The sequence below is a fragment of the Centroberyx gerrardi genome, chromosome 1 (assembly GCF_048128805.1).
Source record: "Centroberyx gerrardi isolate f3 chromosome 1, fCenGer3.hap1.cur.20231027, whole genome shotgun sequence".
Classification (NCBI taxonomy): Eukaryota; Metazoa; Chordata; class Actinopteri; order Beryciformes; family Berycidae; genus Centroberyx; species Centroberyx gerrardi.
The window spans coordinates 35733962-35756465 of NC_135997.1; the positions used below are offsets into that span (position 1 = coordinate 35733962).

Below are 22504 nucleotides of genomic sequence, written 5' to 3' on the forward strand. Positions count from 1 at the left end.
ATAAAAACACTCCTGATTATGGCCTTATGCAGCAGCACGCACATTAACAAAGTTGATGTTTTTGCAGACCAGAGGTGGCCCAGCCGGGTAAGCAAATGAATGATGTGTCTCACCCTCCCAGTGGGTCGTTGCTGTGTGTCGATCCTCCATCTGCCACATCCACTCCCTTCCCAACACTCCTCATGCTGCGCAGCGAGGCGGCTCGGTGCAGTGGGGCTTGGTATTGCCCCGTCCCCAAAGCAGCACCAGTCCTGGACACATGCTGCTGCCACTGCCCCGCCCAGCCGTCCCCTGCCATAGGGGCAACCCTGCCGGTCCCAGCCCAGCCCTCCTGGCCCCAGGCAGAGTTCTGCTGCTGGTAGTGCTGCTGACGGTTGGTGATGCGGCTGATGGTGCGGTGAGAGGGGCCTCTATAGGTGTGTTGGTAAGCAAGCTCCTCATCCTGCCAGCCCCCTCCTCCCTGGGCCAACGTTCCACTGAGGCTGCGCCTTAGGGTGCCGATGGCGGGGCTATTCGTCAGGTAAGCAGGGTTCTCTGGAGGAAGCAACACAGAGAGAGGAAGCTCCTCCTGGTCTGCCTGGCAAAGCGACTTGGAGCGTCTGCTTCTGGGGTGCGATTGGGTGGTCTGGTAGCTGCTCTGGACCACGTTGGTTCCTGATTGGCTCTTCCTGTAGCCAGTTTCCATGGCAGAGCGAGAGGAGAAGCCAGAGGAGTGGAGGGGTACTGTGGGAACCTGCAAGGGAGGAGGGGGGGTTAGAATATAATTTCTAACGTGTAAGTGTCGGCCATGGTTGTATTAGTAGATTAGTATTGCCTTGTGCATTTCTTTGTCAAGTCAAGTATATATAGACATCATCACAAAAGCATGTCTCAAAGGACTTTACAGAAAACAAGCATACCTACATCTAACAAATCAAAAATCAATCACAAAACAAAATGATGCAATACAGTACGCAACAAAATAAAACACAACACAAAACAAAGCACAGGACAAAGCACAGGACACAAAATAGCATGTTGAAAAGACATAACAGGCCTACCTAGGCCTGCTCCAGTCTTTGGATTAATATGTTGTGATTCACCGTATCAAAGGCTGCTCTCAGGTCCAATGGTACTAGAACTGAGAGCCTGTTAGCGTCTGCATTGACTCTAAGGTCATTAACCACCTTCAGAAGTGCAGTTTCAGTACTGTGGTTAGCACGGAAACCGGACTGTAACATGTCATGGAGACTACTGTGAGTTAAATAGTCATGTAATTGTTTATAGACAACCTTTTCAATAATTTTACTGAGGAGAGGAAGAATGGATATTGGCCTGTAATTACTAATTATGGAGTAATCTAGACTGCTCTTCTTAAGCAGTGGTTTGATTATAGCGGTTTTCAGAGCAGCTGGAAAATGCCAGATTGCAATGAGGTGTTGACAATTGACAGAACAACATCAGATAGGCAGTTAGGAACACATTTAAAAAAGCTAGTTGGGAGTGGATCAAGGGAGCAGGTGGAAGACTTTAGCTGGCGTACAATCTCGTCAAGATAAAAACATACGCAAAATGGCGCATCCAAAACACTGAGCTGTATGCTCTCTTCGGGAGGTGTGTAAGCATCTAAACTCGACCCTGGAGGGTTCTTGTGAAATACTGCATGGACATGTCAGGATTGATGGGTTGGCTCTCAATGTGTGACAGATTACATGGGCTGGTAAGGAGAGAGCTGAGACAAATTGAAATATAACACAACACGCAATAAGAATACAATCAAAAGATCATAGGATATACATGGCACTAGTCAATCTGTCTCAATACTGGCCACTTAACTTCACTTTAAAACAGTTTTAGTAGGGACAGTTCTTGAGTTCTATAGTTGGAACTGCGCTGGACAGTGAATAGGTGGTATAGGAAGTTCCACATTCAACAGCTCTCCATTTTCCATCTTCCATTTTCCATTCCATTACTGCTTACTGAAGTAGGCAGGAAGCTCACTTTGGCCTTGGCATTGTTGGACTGGCTGGTTAAAAGCAACAGACAAACGTCCTGTTTATATTTTTCTTTTCTCGTGACATTGTTCTAATGTCAGCAGGTGCTACTGGAGCCTATCCTAGCATGCGTTGGACAGATCTCGTATCCACCAAGAGTCTCCAATCCACTTGGCTTGCCTGTCTTTGGACTGTAAAAGGAAACCCAGTAGAACACAGGGAGAACATGCAAACTCCACACAGATACGGCCAGGAATCGAACCCACGACCTTCTGGCTGTGAGACCCCAGTGTTACTGAGACCCACAGAGCCAGAACCAAGACGTCAACCCACATGCCAGTTGCACACCACAGATGTGATTTCACAAGGCAAACAGTTCACCTCCATTCACGCATATGGCATGGTGGGATAGGTGGCAGTGCAAACCACGACGTGACGAGAAAACTGTTTAATATTGTGCAAATGAGCACAATGCTAGCAGCGCTGGAACCAATCACATTCGGGTAAAAATACAGTTCTCACATTCTCCCGGTCATCAAACCTACAACTTATGAAACGTATTCATCTATAAAAGCTGCAATTTGACAGATTTGCACTGCCCCATAGCACAAAATGGCCATAATATATGTGTGGGGGTTGACAGGGTTGTTGATCAATACAAATGACTCAATGATTACTTGGCCAGGCTCTGAGAATTCTGGCTTTCACAACTCACTTTCCGGCCCATACTCTGTTTTGGAACAAAAACACCCCACCCACTGGAATTTCAAGACACTCCCATCCCCAGTGACTTAGATTTTGGAGTTATGCATATGTCCTATATATTGAGCTCTACTGATAATATCATATTTTCCAGATGATGTAATACAAAAATGTATCACATCACATTATTATATTAACCAGAGGATTATTAGTTGATATGGGGTGTAATGTATTTTTAGCTCTTATTCTTACAAGTTGTTACATTATTAGTCAAAACTATTATTACATAATTAAAAATAAGTTACACCCATTGGAAAGTAATAATGACCAGTCGTAATGTGATGTTATTACATTTTCTGGGAATTTATTACATTAAGAGTGACATTTTATTATAAAGCCATCATCAATGGTTATAGGCGTTAAAGGTTTTCTTGATTTTTAATATAATAATAGTAGGTTGTACTCACAGCCATGATGCGGCTGGGTGTGTGTATCATGGATCTGGAACTGAAGCCATGGGTGGGGTGGAAGCTCTTCGCCGCTGGAATACTGTAGTCTAGACAGGGAGAGAGGACAGATGTAATGTTAGGGCAGTGAAAAGAGACAACTTTCTTTCTCATTTATAGACAACAAAGGACTCCTCTGATGCTGAAAGACACAGCTCACTAACATGCTACATGGACTCAAAGTGAAACTAAAGACGTCTTTTTTTGGTGGAAGAAGATAGCGGGGATAGCAGGCTGACCAATTCTAAAAGTTGAAATTTTATTGAAATAAGTGCTTATAATTCAATAATAATTCAGAAAAGATCTAAATCATATTTTACCTTTGCCGATAATCAAGGCCACCGTAAATTTCCATATTTTTTAATGTAATTTGGTATGATTTTCTCTCCATACAAGGGAATGGCACATATTGGTTTTACTACAAAATATGCAATGTTTATTGTTTAACCAGATACACTGATTCCCACCAATTCCCCTCTGCAGTGTAAAGATGATCATACCGGGTAGAAAGTGGATAAAAAAAGCCTGCGGAAATGGATCGTGATTAATTCTTCCCCCGGCTCTACAACAGAATTTCACCCGGGTCAGCTGTATAAAAAGGGCTTACGTCAGCATCCAGTCTAGAGAGGCATTAAAGCAGGGGAACCACTGGACACACTGGGGGTCAGGTTACTGTGAGGGACCCACAGGCACTGCCCTGATATTAAACCTCTAACTTGGTCTGCCCTAAGCTAGCATGCAACTGCTGACAGATCTGACAACTCTCTGAGTCAGACAATAGGCCTGTATCTCTCCTGTTATTCATTATTATCTAACTGATGAAAAACTAATATAGTAATCATAGAGGCACACAAACTAGGCAGGCACATGTGGGATCACTGAGCAAATCTCCTACACCATGTTGTTGGACTATGGATATAGATATAGATATAGATATGCAATCTCCATTTATCCATTTATTCCATCGCTTCTTCGGTCACTCTCGGGGGAATAATGAATCTCACCGCTGAATTCCAGCATTTACAAAATGATGCTGAATGTCCCAAGGGTGGCATGACATCATTTATTTGGTAATCTGTCTGGTACTAAGAATATCTCTGACACCACCTAAGGAAATGATGCATCTTGCCACTGCACTTCCACATTTCCAAAATTATACTGATTGATCTAGCGGGTGTGTGTGACTATTACAGGTCAGAGTTAAAATTTGCCTCTTGATCATCAATATGCCATATTGGATTTTATACCATTTTTAATTTGCCCCAAAGTCTTTTCAGTTTTTGACCCCTCAGCACCATTCTTGGTACATATCCTAAGGAGAATGAGATATACTTAGACTGTATATACTTTATAGACCAGGGTTGTAGATGTCTGCATAATGGACTGTCTGTATGTTTTACATTAATGTTGTCAGTTTGTTGTCTTGTACTGTAACCTATCTGTCTACATCTGTTAAAGCCTGATTTGATGTTTCTTTTAACAGCAGCAGCACTGAGTGCAAGACAAATTTCCCCTCAAGGGACAATGAAGTTGGCGAGAGTTGGTTTTGATCCTACTGTCTAGGTTAGCAGCAGGGTCTCCTTCCTCTGATTGTCATACCGGGGACAGCAGTTCACCGGAATGTTTAGACAGGATTTGGCTAAAGATTAAGCAGATACATTTATGTGTGCAAATTATCGGTAAAAGGCTGCGTGTCTGTGGAACAGAGATAAAGTATTAGATAAGATTAGATGATTATATTGAGCCTCATGGGAAAAGTGGGTTGTTGCAGCAGCAAATGTTAATAGGATAGAGCAAAGAAAAATAGAACATAATTAGGAATAGAGTAAATGGGGGTTATATAAACATACTCAACCGTCACTTCCAACGCTAATATCTAAAAGACATAATTTAGTAGAAATGTATGAATGAAAATGTGTAAAGAAGTCTAGATTCCAGCATTAACAGAATGTGCAAAATAGAAGCAGCACAACTTACTGAGGCAGAATGACAATGAGATTTTGGTGGCAAATTATAGAAGTTGTAAAATATTACCATATTTGTAATGTATAACAATGAAAGGGATATGAGAAGTGCAAAAACTATACATCTTGGAGATAAACTTCAGTAAAGTAATATGTACAGACGTGCTGATTTGAGGATGGAGGAACCCTATGTACATTGTAACCATATCAGAAAATGTCATAGAACATTATATAGGGGAACTGGTATCAGTTCTCTAGAAAGAGGGAGGGCGAGTGTTGGACTGAAAGAAGTGGGTTAGAGAGAAACAACATACATCATCCAGTCCAGCAGGGCGGAAGGAAGGAGGGAGGAGAGGCTTTCGGGAGGGAAGCGGGGCTGCATGCCTGAACACAGCCATCACCAGGTCAGAGGTCAGAGAGGGTATGCTCACACACAACCACTACAATATATACATAGTAGCACAACTAGAAGAACACATACAGCATATTACCAGGAACATAACAGCAAATAAACAGGAACTTTCATTACAGAGCCACAGTACATGACCACAGAGATACCTACAACCACGAAACCACAATAAAACCTCATCTTTAAAGCAACACTAGGCAAGACTTTAATCCCAAAAAAAATCCAACCATTTTATAAGAGTGAATCAGGAAGCAGGGCTCCAACAGAGAAGAGTGTATCTCCACTAATTTACATGGTGCAGATTGTAAGCTGGTTGCCAACATGCAAAGTTGCCAAGTGCAACTGAACACACAACTAAAAGAAAAAAGTAAACAAGATGCACCAAGATGAGAGGCCGATTAATTAACTGAGTAATTTGGTTAATAGGGTTAAATTGATTAATTGTTAAACTTTAACAAGAAGTTGACACAATAAGAGAATGTAGAAGAATGACTATTTTGATCATAGTTTCACTGTTATCTCTCTCCCTACAGTACAGATTGTCATGGAATTCTGGACAAAATCATATCTAACAATGAAAAATATTCTCAGATTTGGGTCCAAGAGACAAAATCTCATCAAATGGGGGTCCTTGGCCCTAATGTGTACTAAATGATGGGTCCTTGATATGAAAAAGATTGAGAATCACTGTTATAGAGTATACAAGTTCTCCAACAATCCGTGTCTCAGAAAAGGGGTTAGCACAGTTGCACTGGCCCTGTATATTAGCTTATTACATGTGCACGATTTATATGTGCATATATTATTTCGATGCCAACTAAACCATCTATCTGTCTAGAAGGTGGTGGTGACCCAGGAGAGTGGGAGTATCTCTGCAGGATTGGATCCCATGTCCAGAGTCCAACCACTCAGTCCAGTACTGATGCTACAGCATGTTCCCTGCTCCAACACATCTCAGTACTAATCTCCTGAAGCTAAGAGAGAGAGAGAGAGAGAGAGAGACAGAGTGTACATGAACATTTCCTGAGTATGTTGTGTCTCCATGCATGTGTATGTACTGGCAGCCATGGGAACGGTGATATTCTCCATGGTTTTGTAACGTTAGACAGCTTTATCTTTCTGAAGGAGTATGGGAGCTGGACACGCTCCAATTTTACACACACACACACACACACACACACACACACACACACACACACATCAGTGGCCGTTTCCCCCATACATCACCCTTTGAAACAAATTCTGATATTTTCCATGTCTAACACCATTTAATTACATTACTCCCTCTAAGCTAAAAGACTACAGTGTGAACTACAAAGTTCAACCATACGATAATAATAATATTATTACCTTCAATAACTACAGCGGATACTAATGAACAATAGCTACCACAGTTTCCCACAGTTTTTAAAAGGATGTGAATACATCTGCCTCCCCTAAGCCGAAGGAAAACCACCCATATAGCTTACTGAGCTGTCTTTCTGTAATTGTTGTTTTTCTTCATTTAATTCCAGAGTGAATATCTAAAATCAATATTAAACTATTACAAGTTTTATCATATTATTTTTTAAAGACAAACACTGTACTTCAGTTAGATTAAAATCCCTTTTGTAAAGACGAAATATCACCAAACCTCTGCTTCAATACATATACATATACATATATATATATATAATATACTATATATATACGATATTGTCATTAGGATGATCTAGCATAGAAAGCAGAACTGTTGATTAATAAAAGGCCTCATAGAGGAATTGGCTCTTTTTTTTTTCTTTTTTTTTTACAGTACTTGTTCATCAGTATACTCAAGCTAGAAGTACTTTGTTAGACAAATTTATTGGCACAAGTTACTTAGCATAGCCAATCTGGCAGCACTTCAGTGACAGCTTTAGCACTATAACAACAATATCAATGGAAATATCCCACTTTCTTTATTTGGATATAAATACTACTGGAAATACACATACAATACCTAATCACAATTTACAGATTTACAGAACACATCTTTGACATGTATTTTGCTTGATATTTGCACATTTTCGCAGTGTTTAGAAATTATTTTAGCTAACATTATGCTAGCTAGTTAAACAACAATGTCACATGGGCAAAACCTGGACAAGGTTCTTCTATAAATCTACCAAATATTCACGGTCAATAAATAATCCTAATTTGCCCTAGTTCTTATCATAACATAAATTATTTTTGTCAAGTCTTGTCCACACTGGTAGTATACCAGTATACCACAGTTGCAGCAAGCCATCAAGATTACTCCATAAGCTTATTTCACTGGAATGTGAGTTAAATACTACTCTCGCGTGTGCGCATGGAGCAGAATTTTCGACAATTTAGTCACACCCACAGAATTTGAATGGACAGAACGGTCTTTCCCATTCAAATCAACGTTCCTGGATGGTCGGAGCGGTGACCATTTTTATGTGTACCGTTCGATAATATGAAACCTCCTTGGTACCACTGGGCTAGCTTCCGTATATAAACCGACTTACAGCAAGTTGCAGAGGTGAGAGGTTTTGCAGCAAGGACCAAGCAGTGGAAAACCGGCATGCTGCGCTATCTCCGTCACTTTGCTGTCAGCGGGGAGCTACTCAAGGATTTTTGGACCGGTTGGGTTTAATCGCTCTATATTACTGTTGGTAAGTCGTCACATTTTATTCATTTTATGGTGTACTAGCCAAAATATCATAGAAAACAGTGGAGAGACCATTCTATCCATTCAAATTCTGTGGTCACGCCTCTCGGCCAAGCCACAGGATCCCTTGACTGCCCCCCTGAGTCAACCATACAAGGCCTATGGATCACTGTCTGTATGTCTCAACTGTCAAGAGGTAGAATAACACAGACGTATGTACACAAATGCACACTCGCATACCATGAGAAATTCAGAATATGGGACGAAGTGCTGCTGTCTGAAGGATAAGTATGTTTTTAATCAAATCCACTCTCACTCGCTCTTTATGACTATAATTAAGCGCCTCGTCTTCCAAGACTAGATTGTTTTCTCTCTGGCTTCTGATTGCAAAACAAGAAGCATCCCAGTGATTTATGTGGTGCGGTGCAGCTCATCACTCTTCTACCCTGAGCCATCATCTGGTCATGATATCCAGCCAAGCCCCTCTCAACACCATGTTCTAACTCCATACTTTCCATATTTGTCCCAAACCCAAACCCATGTTGTTGCTCCAGCCCTTGTCTCACAATATCCCGAGTCAACCCATTCTCCGTGACCTTACCCCTTCCAGGCCTTGGTCTCCGTCTCTGGTCTGCACTCCATGTGGACCCAAGCCTTACAACCCTCCACAGAGCTTCATACCAGCCCCTCGCCTAATTGTACTCCTTATCCATATGACCTAGATTCATACTTATCTCACTTTACTGCAAGACCAACTTTTTTCATATCTATGATCATCCCCATAGTCTGCACCTCCTTTGGCCGCCACTTATTCCAGTATGCTGCCTCTAGTGACTGGAACGAGTTGCAAAAGTCCCTAAAAGTCCACACCCTCATTCCACTGCCTTCCTTTAACACCTCATTAGAAGACATCATTTCTGATAACTGCAGCTGCTTTTGAATTTAGCTTCTTGTGGCCCTTCTACTATACATAGATTTCTGTTGTTGTATTGTAACTGACTCATGTTGTTTGTTTATTGTGGTTATGTTTTTACTACTACTACTATTATTACTACTTACTTTATTTGTATAGACTTGTATACTGTTACTGCCTCTTGGCCAGGTCATCATTGTAAATGAGAATTGGTTCTCAATTGACTCACCTGTTTAAATAAAGGTTAAATAAATAAAATAAAAAATATCAGTTATGGATACAGTGGATATCATAAGTATAGACTTTCAATTTTGCTTGTTTTTATTGCCTCACTTTTATTTGGATATAGCAGCCAGAAAAATCTAGGTAAAAACAAAACGCTGACAATGTCAGAACAAAAGCTCCATGTAACACTACTATGCAAAAAAAAACAGTTTATTAATAATAAAAACTAGAAAACATGAAAAGGTTGAAGGACACTTCTTGATGGAAAATATTCTCGCGACTTTCAGATCATGTTGGCTCCAAATATGTCCAACTTGTTCCAATGTTTGAAAAACACTTTATAGTCCAATGAAAAAGGACAAAACCAAACCAGTAGGTGGGTGATGTTGGCACCACACCAATGAAAAAGGACAAAACCAAACCTGGCTTACTCCAGTTTAGCCCTCAAGTTTTGTGGCCCAGTGACAAACATCAGCAGCTCAGTGTGAAAGCAGGCCCTACCCTACTGGTCATGGTCAGACCAGTCTAAAATAGACTGGCCTCTGATAACATGCTGTGAAAAGGAGATTGGACAGGAATGTTCCACACATCAGGTAGTCAGCAGTCAATGAGCTTTAGGAGGGTGTTTAATCAGACATAGGCTGCACTTACACTTGTAAATCAACATGATTTTTGACATCTGAATTTGAAGATCGGATTTCCTGAGTTCATACCGCTGTCTTTCCACACTTGGTATGACAATGGCTGCGACTGGACTTATTTCAATCTGTGTCTGCATTATTTTTTCTACTGTTTACATTGCTTGCTTGTTCATATTGACTGAATTGCGTCTAGAATACCTTGAATTGGGATTACAGTGCCTGAAAAATTCTGATATCAGTGTGAGCAAATACGATTTTTGTGCATCCAGACCTGTCAGTTAATGTGTTAGGGTGTGATCCGATGATAAAAGTCACATAGAAACAATAAACTATAACCAAAAACATAGTCATCAGCCTGCCTAGTTAGTCATGATGATTTCTGAGAAAGTCATTTCTTTATCCTTTAAGAGAGGGTTTCCACTGAAGAGGAACTAATGCCACACCTATGACAATAAAACCTAAATATGCATTATCAAACATCAAGAATCAATAACTTATAGGATCTCCTAAAAACCAAAGAGACTCCAAGGCACAGTGTTGGGACGGCAAACGTTAAAAGCCTTTATTTTACATTGGCGATGTGAAAAGTTAAAACTGACCAAAAAGTTTCAGTGTGGTGAAGCCTCCTTTGAGCTGAAGAGCATAAGACACTTTTAACTTTTTTTTTACCGCCAATGTAAAATAAAGGCTTTTAAGTTTTGCTATCTCAACAGAGTGCCTAGGACCTGCTTTGGTTTTTGATACATTCTTGTATCCAGTCCAAAGAGCAGCTGTTGATTGCCTCCTGTCATGACATTTCTGGTACCAAGTAGCGCTCCTAACCCTTTTTAATAGGATAGCTAACATTCAACTTTCAAACATCCACTCATAAATCATCTCAAGGTCCTTCTCTCTATATCATCAGAAGGAGGAGTAGTAGCAGGAGGAGGAGTCTCTATCTTTTACAGGGGAAAGATTAATAAAAGGTCACCGGCTGGTCTGTGATAGCGCTAAACAAATGTGGGATGTTGATTATGAACAGACCCAAATGATCATCTGAATCTCCCAGGCTGACTGGCTATTACTGTAGACCTGCAAAGGTCATGCACAAGTCACACATGGAAACCATGAGGTGCTCTTGGTGTTGTTGTGGACTGTGTTTAATTATCATTTCTGGAGCAGAATGCACTAAGGGGAATACTATGGAAGCCCATTCCTGCCACTCAATAAAATAAAAAATGACTCAACTGTGAGTTTTTCTCTCGCAATTGTGACTTTTTTTCTCAGAATTCAGAAGTCAGAATTCTTCATATCTCAGAATTCTGACTTTTTTTTCCAAGAGGAAAAAAAGTCAGAATTCTGAGAAATAAAGTCAGAATTCTTCCCATCCCAAACAAGTATGTGTGTATTGTTGGCAAACGAGATCTAGCTGAAAGGAAGGAATAAGGAAGAATGAACTATTTTGATCTTTTTTGCATTTTTACGTTAACATTTTACATGATTGCTACTTTGTTGATGTTTACATATTTGTCTGTCACATTTGTAAACTGTTAAATGGTAGGAACTAACAGAGAGTAGTAGCATTATTAGTGTGTTAGCTCTACCCTGCAAGCGGATGGACTATGTGTATAAATATAATATGACTGGGAAAGATGTTTAATTGGCAATGAGCGGGTGATTTTCTGAGGACAGAAGGTACATTTCTGGTGCAATTAAGCTCATTTGGGTTTAAGAATTCCACACAATCAGTCTCCCATGCATTGTCTGTCCACCAGATTTTTCATCTTGGCTGCATGAGAACTCAGGTTGTCTGCTGGCAACTGACAGGTTCACACAGGCACTGCTAAAGGGACTTCAGGTGAATGCATTTCAGCCAGGTCTGTCAGTATGACTCCTGTCTCCAGAGCCAAAGCCAGAATACCCCTATGTGTTAAGATGGTGTACAGTTAGTTTAGTTAAACAGAGTGAGAGGGACATTGTTACCGCTCAGATCTCTGTTTTTAGAAAGTGAAACAGGTATAGGCCTATACCCCGGCCTGGTAGCTGCCATTCTTTCTTTCTCTCTTTGAATGGGAGACAATGTCATGTCAAACTAAACTAAACTGGCCAAATCTGACAGGTTAATGTTTAATGAGCTGCTTGGGGATCATATGTGAGCCAAACCTACAAGTGGACTCAAAAGAAAAGGTCTAGAGTCATGTTCTGGGAGGTCCGAATGAAAATGATCTATGGTAATTTTAGCATGTAACACAAATAAGTAAGAATATGACTACTATAGGAATATTATGATGACAGCATAGGAGATAAAAACCACCATAAAGTACAATAAGATCATTGTAAACTCATTATTGAGTACCACAAACACACTGTAAATCGCTAAGGAATATTACAGTGATTGGAGATTAAAAGGTACCATACCATAAAATAAGCTCACTATAAACACATTATTGAGCACCACAGACAATATACTGTATGTCCCTGTAGGAATATTATAAGAACATGACAGTAATAGCATAGAAAATTAAATAATACTAAGATGTATGATAAGTTTAGCCTACTATAAACACTATTGCGTGCCACAGACACTAGGGATATTACAGGAATATTATGGAGATACCATGGGAGATTAAAAAAAAAAAAAAAAAACCATAAAGTATTATAAGGTCACTATAAACTCATTGTTGAGTACCATAGATGCATTAGAAGTCCCTATAGGAATTGGGTCTATTTTAGGAATATCACAGTGATAACTATAGGCGATAAAAAATACCACAAGTATGCTCAAAATAATAGTCTAATAATAATCTTGTACTTTCTTGTGTTTTATCCTCGATTGTTTTTTAACCAGGTGCATTACATTATATTAAATATGTAACTTTTTTTTTTTTAATGATCAAATGAATCAAATCAAATAATAAAGGCATTTTATAGCAGGCTACTACAGACACACTGTGAGGCGCAAAAAGTTATTGGGTCGGTTGTCAGTCAGTTGTTGGGTCAGTTTGTCTGTGCTGCAGTAAACTCGAGCTCCTTAGCCTACCTGTTGATCCGGACACCGAACCGTCCAGCCTGGGCAGGGAGGAGGACTTCTTCTCTGCCAGCCGCATCCGGACCTGCTCCCGGACTCTCCTTGCCTTGGCTCCCAGGTCCGGAGCCGGGCCGTCCGAGGGAACCACATAGGCGGTGCAGGAGGAGTTGGGCTGAAGGGCGGACAGAAAGCAGCCCTCTGCCACAGCTACACTCATGGTCGGAACAGAAAATAGCTGGTCAACTTTAACCAAGGGAAGAAGAAGATGGGGGGGAAAAAATGTCCTGTTACAGCCTCGGCTCGTCTGGGGACTGGCTCTGTTGTCTGAGTGTCCGCTACGAAATGGAGATCAGCCCCCCTTCTGTAGGCGGGACCTGCAGGACGGCAACCGAAATCCACCTGCTGACAATAAGGAAGAATTAACACTAAGATAAGGTGAAACTTTATTTATCCCTGTGAGGATATTAGTTCGTTGCAGCGGCAGGTTGTAATAGGATTCAGGAAATATAATATTTACATATAAACAGGAGTATGGATTACTAATATGTATGGATAAGGGGAGAGCGGGGCATGTTGTCACACTTTACTCATTGGTGTATTTCTCAGCAATGTCTTATGACTTACTGGAAGCAAAAAGTACCTACTGCTGAAATACTTGACAACTTGTGACAACTTACCCCACATCAGGGCAGGCTGTCAAATATGACGGGGCATGTTGCCCCATAGTTAAGTGTGCTGTGTTTCCTTTGAAGTATAAATACTATAATAACATGAAAAACATACTCTTGTATTGAAAACAACATACTTCATCTCAGAAATCAACACCCTTATCCATGTGACAACTAGCCCCGCTCTCCCCTACTTACAGTTGTTACTTAAAGACTTTACTAACAGACTCAATTGCTTAGTTAAATGTGAATTAGGCCTAATAAATATGAATATATATATGTTGTATATGAAGGTATAATTACGTATAAACTTACCTATTTGCTATGTAAAAATTTAAGTAGGCTATGTTAAACACAGTGTTATAGAATATAAAGATATCAATATGTATACAGTGTGAAATAAATCTAACAGACAAGACCATATTAGCGCTAGTTTAGCTTCTCTACATTGGTTGCCAGTAAATTTTCGAATTGATTTTAAGATTTTATTGCTCAACTTCAAGGCTCATCCTGGACTAGCACCTAGCTACATCTCTGACCTTCTAGTCCCCTATATGAGCCGAATCGCAGCCTGAGATTCTTGGGCTGTTCATTCCTAAATCCAGGCTGAAAACGAAGGGTGATCAGGTCTTCGCAGTAAGGCCACCAGTAGCCTACTATGGAACAAGCTGCCTGAGGAGATCAGGCTATCTTCTTCAGTCTCTTCTTTTAAATCACCCCTAAAAACATACTTTCATGAACTTTGTTTTACTTAGGTTTTGTATTTAGTGTACCCAGAGTATACCCTGTAAGTGATGACATGAGACACAGGAAACAGGAGAGACAGGGAGGTTGGGTGGAGTCAGATGGTAGAGTAACACTTTCATTTGAAATGATGAGGCAGTTTCAGTAAAAAAAACAAAACCAGGACCTGATGTCATTGTACAGCCTGAAATATGATCTCACTTTACTAGAAGTGCATTGTGATGAATTACAAGCTGATTAGAAGCACATTAGAGACAGAGATAAAGATTTTCTAACAATATAATCATCAGTAAACTACATTCAGTTTATTATGATGTCGTTAATTATACAGTTACCCCATAAAGTATTTTAACATTGCATCAATTATATCATGCTCTGATTATAATTATTATGCACCCCACACCAGGTAAAACAGCCCCTCCCTCACCCATCCTGGGATGCACAGACGAAAACAAAATCACAACAAAATCACATACAATTTCTAATAGTATGATATATTCATGTACATATAATTTGATGTTTAATGATGTAAAATGGCTTTTTAGTCACTTGAAAACAGTAATAATAGTAATCTGCCTAGCCTATACCCTCTGTGCCTACTCTTAATACTTTTACTTCATTTTTACTTAAATTTGACTGATTTTTAAATAGGAGTACTGAGTTCTGGCATTTAAAACCGACACCTATCTTTGTTTATATCAGCCATCCCCAAATGCTGAGATGGGATAGGCAGCTGATCCTTTCATGTTTCTGAACAGAACTTGGAGCCAGAAGGACATCGGCCTACTGTAAGTGCCACTTTGGTTGAAAATCATTTCATTTAAATTGGACTAAACTTATGAAAGACGGCAGCTTTTCTGTACTCGACAATGCAATGTGTATCAACATGTATGTAGAATCCACCTGAAATCAACACGTTACATGGCATGCTATGTGTTCAAAGCATTATTACAATTGGAATAAATTTGTTGCCTTATTTGCCCCTTATTTGATATAGAATCTCCTATAAAATTACTTATGTGATAACTATACCCTTCTGGCTCCAAGCAAATGGCTAGGTTTTCCTGTTCATATGGTGGTTGTTTAAGGGCCCTGGAATGTGGAAATAACCTCATCACCCAAAGCTAACATGAGCAATCCTTGGGAGAGGTCCGGGGGTCAGTAATATGTCAGGAACAGAGAGGCTCAGGGAGGGATTCCTGTATCCCGCCTCAATAACAATCCTGCTAGGACTTGAGGGGGGAGGCTTGAACACAACATCATACACTATCCGAAGGAACAATGACTGATACTGAGTTTATTAGTAGGAGTAGTGCATCTAGTTTATGTTTTTTACTAAGACCACACACACACACACACACCCTCACAAACACACGAAGGTCATGACTCCACTTATGTTGAGTAAATCCAGGAGTTTTCTATCATGCTAACGGATCTGGGTTCTGGTAGCATATAGAAATGAAGTCCTAGATTGGATAGCATTCAGCTCCCATGGTGTTTAGATGAAGTCCTTTCTATTAATGATATTTCTATTTTATACTTTGTTTGCTTGCTGCTGACGGAGCAGAGATGGTTTTCTTTTTGGAGAGAGGCGGTGTTGGTTTTCAGAGGAGGACCTCGCCCAAAACTATCGACAGAAGCTGACAGCATACAAATCAGACAAACAGACTGGCATGCATAAATATAGACACATAGATTACCATCAGACAGACAGGGAGAGGGGGAAAGGGGGTGAGATGCTAGGCACACACAAATCTACTGGCCAAAACACTCACAAATAGTAAGACTGCATGAGTGTTGGTGTTTGTGCATATGTGTGCATATTTTCTCATTGGATCCTCAGTGATCATCAAGTCACTTGATATGCGTTTGCATTGTCAGTGTATTCACCAAGGAATGGTTTCCAGGGTGTGCAGCTTCAAAGGCATTCCTAGAACCAGAGGCATTTTAAAACCTCATCTGGATCCTATTGTCCATGGTTATAAAAAGACAAGGTAGGTCATGAGAGACAGAGACAGAAGGCAGGGTGGTTAGATACTGTTTGCGTAGATCAGGGATGGTCAACCGTGTGGAGGGCCAAGACTGCAGGTTTTCATTCCAACCAAACAGTACAGCATCTAATTTCAGCGGTTAGTTCCTGCTCTCTGGTTGAAGGTGCGGTGCCTAGTGAAACCAGCCATTGTAGTGTTTGGTTGGAATGAAAACCTGCAGAATATTCATCCTCCATGGACCATGGTCGCCATCCCTGGTTTGGAGCATTGATGGAGAGAAACAACAGTGGAAGAGTGAGGGGATCAGGTTTTAATGTGTTCCTCTTAAAGCTACACTAGGCAACTTCACACATTGGTGCCTCCACATGGCAGCAAGGGCAACTGTTTGAAAATTTTGAAATTTAATACCCAGAAATCCTGTGCGGTGATGCTTTATACCAGGGGTGCCCAAAGTTTTCGGCTCTGCGGGCCAAAATGTAATCTCACCAGTGAGCCGCAGGCCAAAATATAGAAGCATGTTATGATCATTTTAAAATGCAAACTTTCATATAATTTTTTTATCAATATTCTTTTCTCAATGACCTCTATACAACAGTTCTCCCAATGTCTCAAACAAGCTCTTGTGTTTATTGTTTGAAAAATGTTTGACTGATTATGTATATACAACTGACTATGTACTGTACCCTATTTGTTAAAAAAAACACATTCACTCTAAAAAAACAAAACAAAAAACTAAATAATAATAATAATAATAATAATAATATAATAAAGCTGCCTGAGCTTGAAAAAGCAACTGTAACCAGTTACCAAATTATTGTAAGTTGGCCAAACTAAAGATGTGTATGTTTTTAAACATATATTTAACCAGCTAAGTCCATAGAGAGGGGGGGGGGGGGGGGGGGGGCTTACAGGCCCAGTGTGTGTTCACTTCAAATTCAATTCAATAATTCCACTAACGTGTTTATACACCTCTGGCAGGCCAAATCAAATGTCTTGGCGGGCCATTTTGGCCCACGGGCCACAGTTTGGGCACCCCTGCTTTATATCAAAGGGACGAGAGAGGCAAAAGATCTAAGATTGGTGAGTCCAGCTTCATCTGGATAGAATTTTCACTCACTGCTGTTCAGGAGACAGTTTGGGATTTTACTCTTAAATTTGGATTCATCATTTCCTGTGTGGAGATTTCCCATCAGTAACAATACCTTGGCCTTGACGACATTCAGTGGAAAAAGGAAGGAAACCAGGCTTGAGATGGGGAGATAGGTATAGAGAGGCATTTCAGTGAGCATCTATATATAATATAAATTATTCAAACATAAGGCTTGATTGACTGTTTAAATTATATAAGTGGCAATCAGTATGACATATTACAGTAGAAATTGCATAGCTATTGTTTACATCCCCCACTGTGTATCCAACACTTATTCGTACTGCAGTAAAGGAGTTCCGATTTGTCCTTTCAGTTACCGGGAGACGCATCTCCAGGGATCTCCTGGTCTTGATGCTGTAGTGCAGCAAGTGTGCAGTAAAAGCAATCCATTTGAGGTGTCATCACTTGTAAATCACAACGCTATATCTAACAAACTTTGCACATTTCCTGTCCAGAAATATACTATTAGGATTCTTTCTTTTTTTTCTTCGGTTTCACAGAAAGAAAGACAAGAGCACTTGATTCATTATTTGTAAAATACATTTAATCCCTTAATATTTGGGCAAACCAAAGTCTACAAGAGTAGAAAGGGTTGATATTGTGGCAGTGGACTCCCGAGTGTTAGTCACCATGTTGAAAGGCAGCAACATGGGCAGTAATACTGTCAGAGAAACATGTCTCTCTCATCACTGGGTTTAACCTGATCTGTGCTGTATACTGGGTCAAGGGCATACAATGAAATAAGATTGTTTGAGATGCTTTGCAGATCATTTTTTACTAATTAACAGGGGGTGGGGGGAGGAGGCTGGAATTAGGCAATGTGGTGTAGTGCCACTACACATTTAATCAGATTTTACCTTCTCTCAGGTGGTACTGCCACAAAATCTGCCACCCTTTCTGTCAAGACACCTCTGACAACGTACCAGACAAAGATATCACAATAAAAAGGCAAAAGGCATACATTGTCTTTCCACAGCCTTCATGGTTTTCATTAGTAGAATACTACAGAGCTGTACATATTACAAGACACTTTTTCTGTTTCTCAGTATAGGTATAACACATTAACAAGACAATGTTTTAGTTGGCTGACAAAAGCCATAATAATATGTAGGGTTACACAAGATGATATGGTGTGTGTAAGTGTGTGTGTGTTTGTGTAAGATGTGTGAAGACGTACGTGTGTGTGTGTAATAGACAAACTTTATCGTTAGAGTGCCATTATGCATTAGTTGGTCAGTGGTGTCAGTAAAGTTGCATTAGGAACAGACCTCAGACCAGAACTCCTATCAAGCCTATATGATGGAATAAAAAGAAATCAGCATGTAGGGTTGCCTAGTGTGTGTTGTATGATGGGCTGGACCTCAGCAGGGTGTTGAGGTTGACATGCAGTCAACACACAAGCTGATGAGTGTGACTCCACTGCCCTCTGCTGGTAAAAAATATTGCCACTGTAATCAGACAAGACGTAACAAACATACAGCATGAGCAAACACATTCATGCACACACACACTCACACACTGTCTATTTCCACAAGCCAAGCCAGCCACGGTATTGTACCCACAAGAGTGGAGCATTACATGGCAAGCAACGTGAGCAGGAGGACAAAAAGCTCAGTGCAAACCACTGGTTGGAAATTTGGTTATATGAATGGTGACCAAGAGGAAAGTTAGTAGGCTCTAAAACAGGAGGTGGTCAAAACCAGATCACACCAGACAAGACAGGACAAGACAGGGAAAAGCAACCTAGATTCAGAACACCAAACCAAGGCTCTTTCTACTGTTACATTTACTACATGTTGGAGTCTAGCCATGTGTTCAAACTGTGAGCAACACAATCAAGTCACCAGAAGTCCATTAATTTCCTACAGATCTGAGCAACCAGGGGAACTCAGCCTTCCCTAAGCCAGGGAAGCTCAGCTGAGCCATTTCCCAATTTAGTTTAATGAACAATAGTTTCACCTGGCAAGTGTAAAATGGATGAGAATTTGATTAAAGCCAATAAAAGCTTCCCAGTTCTCTACAACTTTTATTTTGAATTTTTTATTTTTTTTTCTGTATATTTTCAATTAACGCTATCTAATTAGTGCTTGCTAGCAAGCTATGTTTGCTCATCAGGACAATATAATATTATGAAATGGAACACCAAAGCAGCAAAAATACATGAGTTCCATGATTGTAGCTGCACAAGACCACTACATACAGTATATACAATCTGAGCCTCTCACACCACCCACAGTCTGTCAGAATAGAGCAACACATCAGTCAAGTTGCTCACAGTGTGAACACATGGTGCGTGCAATATCTGCCATTAAATATTTTCATTTGGGGGAGCTGATTATAGCATTGAACAGGTCGACTCTACAACACAGATTAACTTGACAGTTAATCAACAGGACAAGCAATCTAAAGAAAGAACAGCCAAAGACAAATCAACAAAATAACCCATGGAGCCAAAATGGCAGAAATCACATCACTTTGATTCCAACTCAAATGATGCATTTAGACGCTTCCCTCATCAGTCAATTCCTGCAGACATTACTCAAGGATGTGGATTTGTACCTATGGGATGGTCTGTAGGACAGGAAAGTGTGTGTGCATGTGTGTGTGTGTGTGTGTGTGTGTGTGTGTGTGTGTGTGTTCACCTCTCTGGCATGGCTAAGACTAACATTAGTGATACTAGCTAGAGTAGTGTGGTGCTGGTCATATAAACCAGTATCTAGTTCAGTCTACAGCAAGGCAAACAAGCAGAGAGTGCAGGAAAAATATAGGAGGGATCTAATATAACATCCATGCTCAGGCAGTCATAAAGCACTGTTAATATATATATTTATATACAGTTTATACATAAAACAGTGAAAAAACATCCATAAAACTGAGAAGAATAAAAGTGTATGGTCTTCAGCAAGGAAGCATAAAGCTCCATGGAGGATGATTTACGTTGTCTTCTCAAAGAATTGATTAAATCCAGCAAGCAAGTATGTGTGAAATTTACTGGTTATAAAACAGGAGAGAGAGATTGTGTGTGTGTGTGAGAGAGAGAGCGAGAGAGAGAGAGAGAGAGAGAGATACAAAGAGAGACAGAGACAGAGAGGGAGGTTGTCCTTCCATCAATGGTGAGTGTTGGTCGCCCATAGCTTTAGTAGACTGGGCTGTTGCGAATCCCACAGCACAACACCATGCTGAAGATCATCTCAAAGATCTGGGAGGATGAACACAAACAGAGAACTGGTACTTAGATATTCCTGTCCTCAAACTGTAAATCTTTCTTTCAAATGCACCATTTGGTACCACTGGGATACTAAAAATGTAGTTCATATTCATTGAGAAAAAACACATGAAGACAGTAGGAGCTCCTGCCCAAGATAATACAGATAGCGAGGGATGCACCGACAGATTGCCCACCAATCACAATCGGCCGATAAGCATTTTAAATAGGTCATCTGTTGATTGACTGATCACTGTTTCACCTGCCCAATCAAAAAAACAAAACAAAAACAAAAAAAGATTGCATGTATGCCAAGACCGTATGCCGTATAAAAAGTATGACCCAATTTGTGGCAGTCGGTCAGCAGAACATTAGTAGCATAGAGTAGCGATTAGAACGAAATATATAATACAATATAAATAAAATAAAATACAATTAAAATACATTAAATCCAAATATATTGGACAGAAGGTAGACTATGCTGCCACAATGAAGTATTTCTATGTCAACATACTTCTATGTCTTCACACAACACATGGGTGGTATTTATATGAACTAAAGCATTAAGCATTATGTAAAGCATTAAGGAGTTATAGTAGTTTTAAGAGTCAGGTTTCCTCATTAATATACAAATTAAAGCAGCAAGGTGCTCCAAAATATAATCAGACCATCTTCTCTATAGGGAACCTGTGGTGTAAGTATGAAGTTTCTATCATGTATTGTTCTCGGGTTATTGGGCTCTATTTTCGTGAATCAATGACACCAGGCGCAAAGTGAAGTCAAAGGCGCACAGTGCAAGTCCATAGGCCATGCCAACTGATTTTTGGTGCTGCACTGCGAACCTCTGGCAATGAAATTACCAGACACAGTTGTAAACGGGATAGGATTAGGAGGAATACATCATCACTAGGTGTGGTGGGCCTGGCTTCATGACCAATCAAATCACCTCTTTTCTTTCTCTTTAAAAGCAGTTGCGCTTTGTGCCATGGTAGAGAGCGGTTACGCCACAAAAGCTTCTTCCAAGAGGAAACTGATGTCCTTGTGTGGGAGGTGCAGAATGGCCACAGATATACAGCCCCTTCATCCAGCAGCCAGTCCCTGACATCTATAGAGGATGTGGCCATCTTCACAATCCCCACTTAAAGTGTGGAAGGTTCCGGGGGGGGAAATTCCCTTCAATGTTGTTTGCATACTTTAGTGGATTGGACAATATTAGATAGTTAGGCTTTGCGATCAACTGGAAGAAGAGCGCACCCCAGCCGGAGTGCAGCTCAACTCTGTCAGAACCCAGACAGGCGGCTGTTGTGGAGGTGGTTCGGTGGGTGAAACTGAGCGAAACGGTGATGTTTCTCACTGTCACGTGTCTCTTGGGTCTCATGTCAGCGGCTCACCCTGTGGTTTCATTGCTGCACATGAGACACCTGCAGAGGTGGTTTGCCAGGCTGCGTTTGGATCTATGACATCACAAACGACACCTGGTGACCATCCCCCCGACGAGGACTTGGACTATTGGGAAGTCCCCCAGATACTGGCGGTAGGAACACCGTTAGGGAAAGTAGCCTCCTATATATATCAGTGTTCACAGATGCCTCCCAGAGAGGGTGGGGGGGGGGGACCCGCCTGGCGAGGTCGTTAGGTGGTGTGTGGCCTTCAGGGGAAAACCGTCACATCAACATACTGGAGCTGACAGCGGTGTTGTTGGTCCTGCAACACTTTGCACCCCTGTTACAGGGCAAAGATGTGCTGGTGAGGG

General features: G+C 40.7%; 3 protein-coding genes across 3 annotated transcripts in view; 1 reads left to right on the plus strand and 2 right to left on the minus strand.

Moving 5' to 3' along the window:
• Nucleotides 1–13231, minus strand: part of pkp3b (plakophilin 3b) — a 31959-nt gene extending 18728 nt beyond the window's left edge. The window contains exons 1-3 of the mRNA XM_071899107.2: nucleotides 13006–13231; nucleotides 3143–3231; nucleotides 114–733 (exon numbers count right to left, since the gene is read on the minus strand). Coding sequence (XP_071755208.2) covers nucleotides 114–733; nucleotides 3143–3231; nucleotides 13006–13210 — 914 coding nt within the window. The 5' untranslated portion in view covers nucleotides 13211–13231. The remainder of the gene's footprint in view (nucleotides 1–113; nucleotides 734–3142; nucleotides 3232–13005) is intronic.
• Nucleotides 1–22504, plus strand: part of tssc4 (tumor suppressing subtransferable candidate 4) — a 96052-nt gene that overhangs the window by 59242 nt on the left and 14306 nt on the right. The window lies entirely within an intron of this gene.
• Nucleotides 18069–22504, minus strand: part of cd81a (CD81 molecule a) — a 47129-nt gene continuing 42693 nt past the window's right edge. The window contains exon 8 of the mRNA XM_078289695.1: nucleotides 18069–20745. Within this exon, the coding sequence (XP_078145821.1) occupies nucleotides 20683–20745 (63 nt within the window). The 3' untranslated portion in view covers nucleotides 18069–20682. The remainder of the gene's footprint in view (nucleotides 20746–22504) is intronic.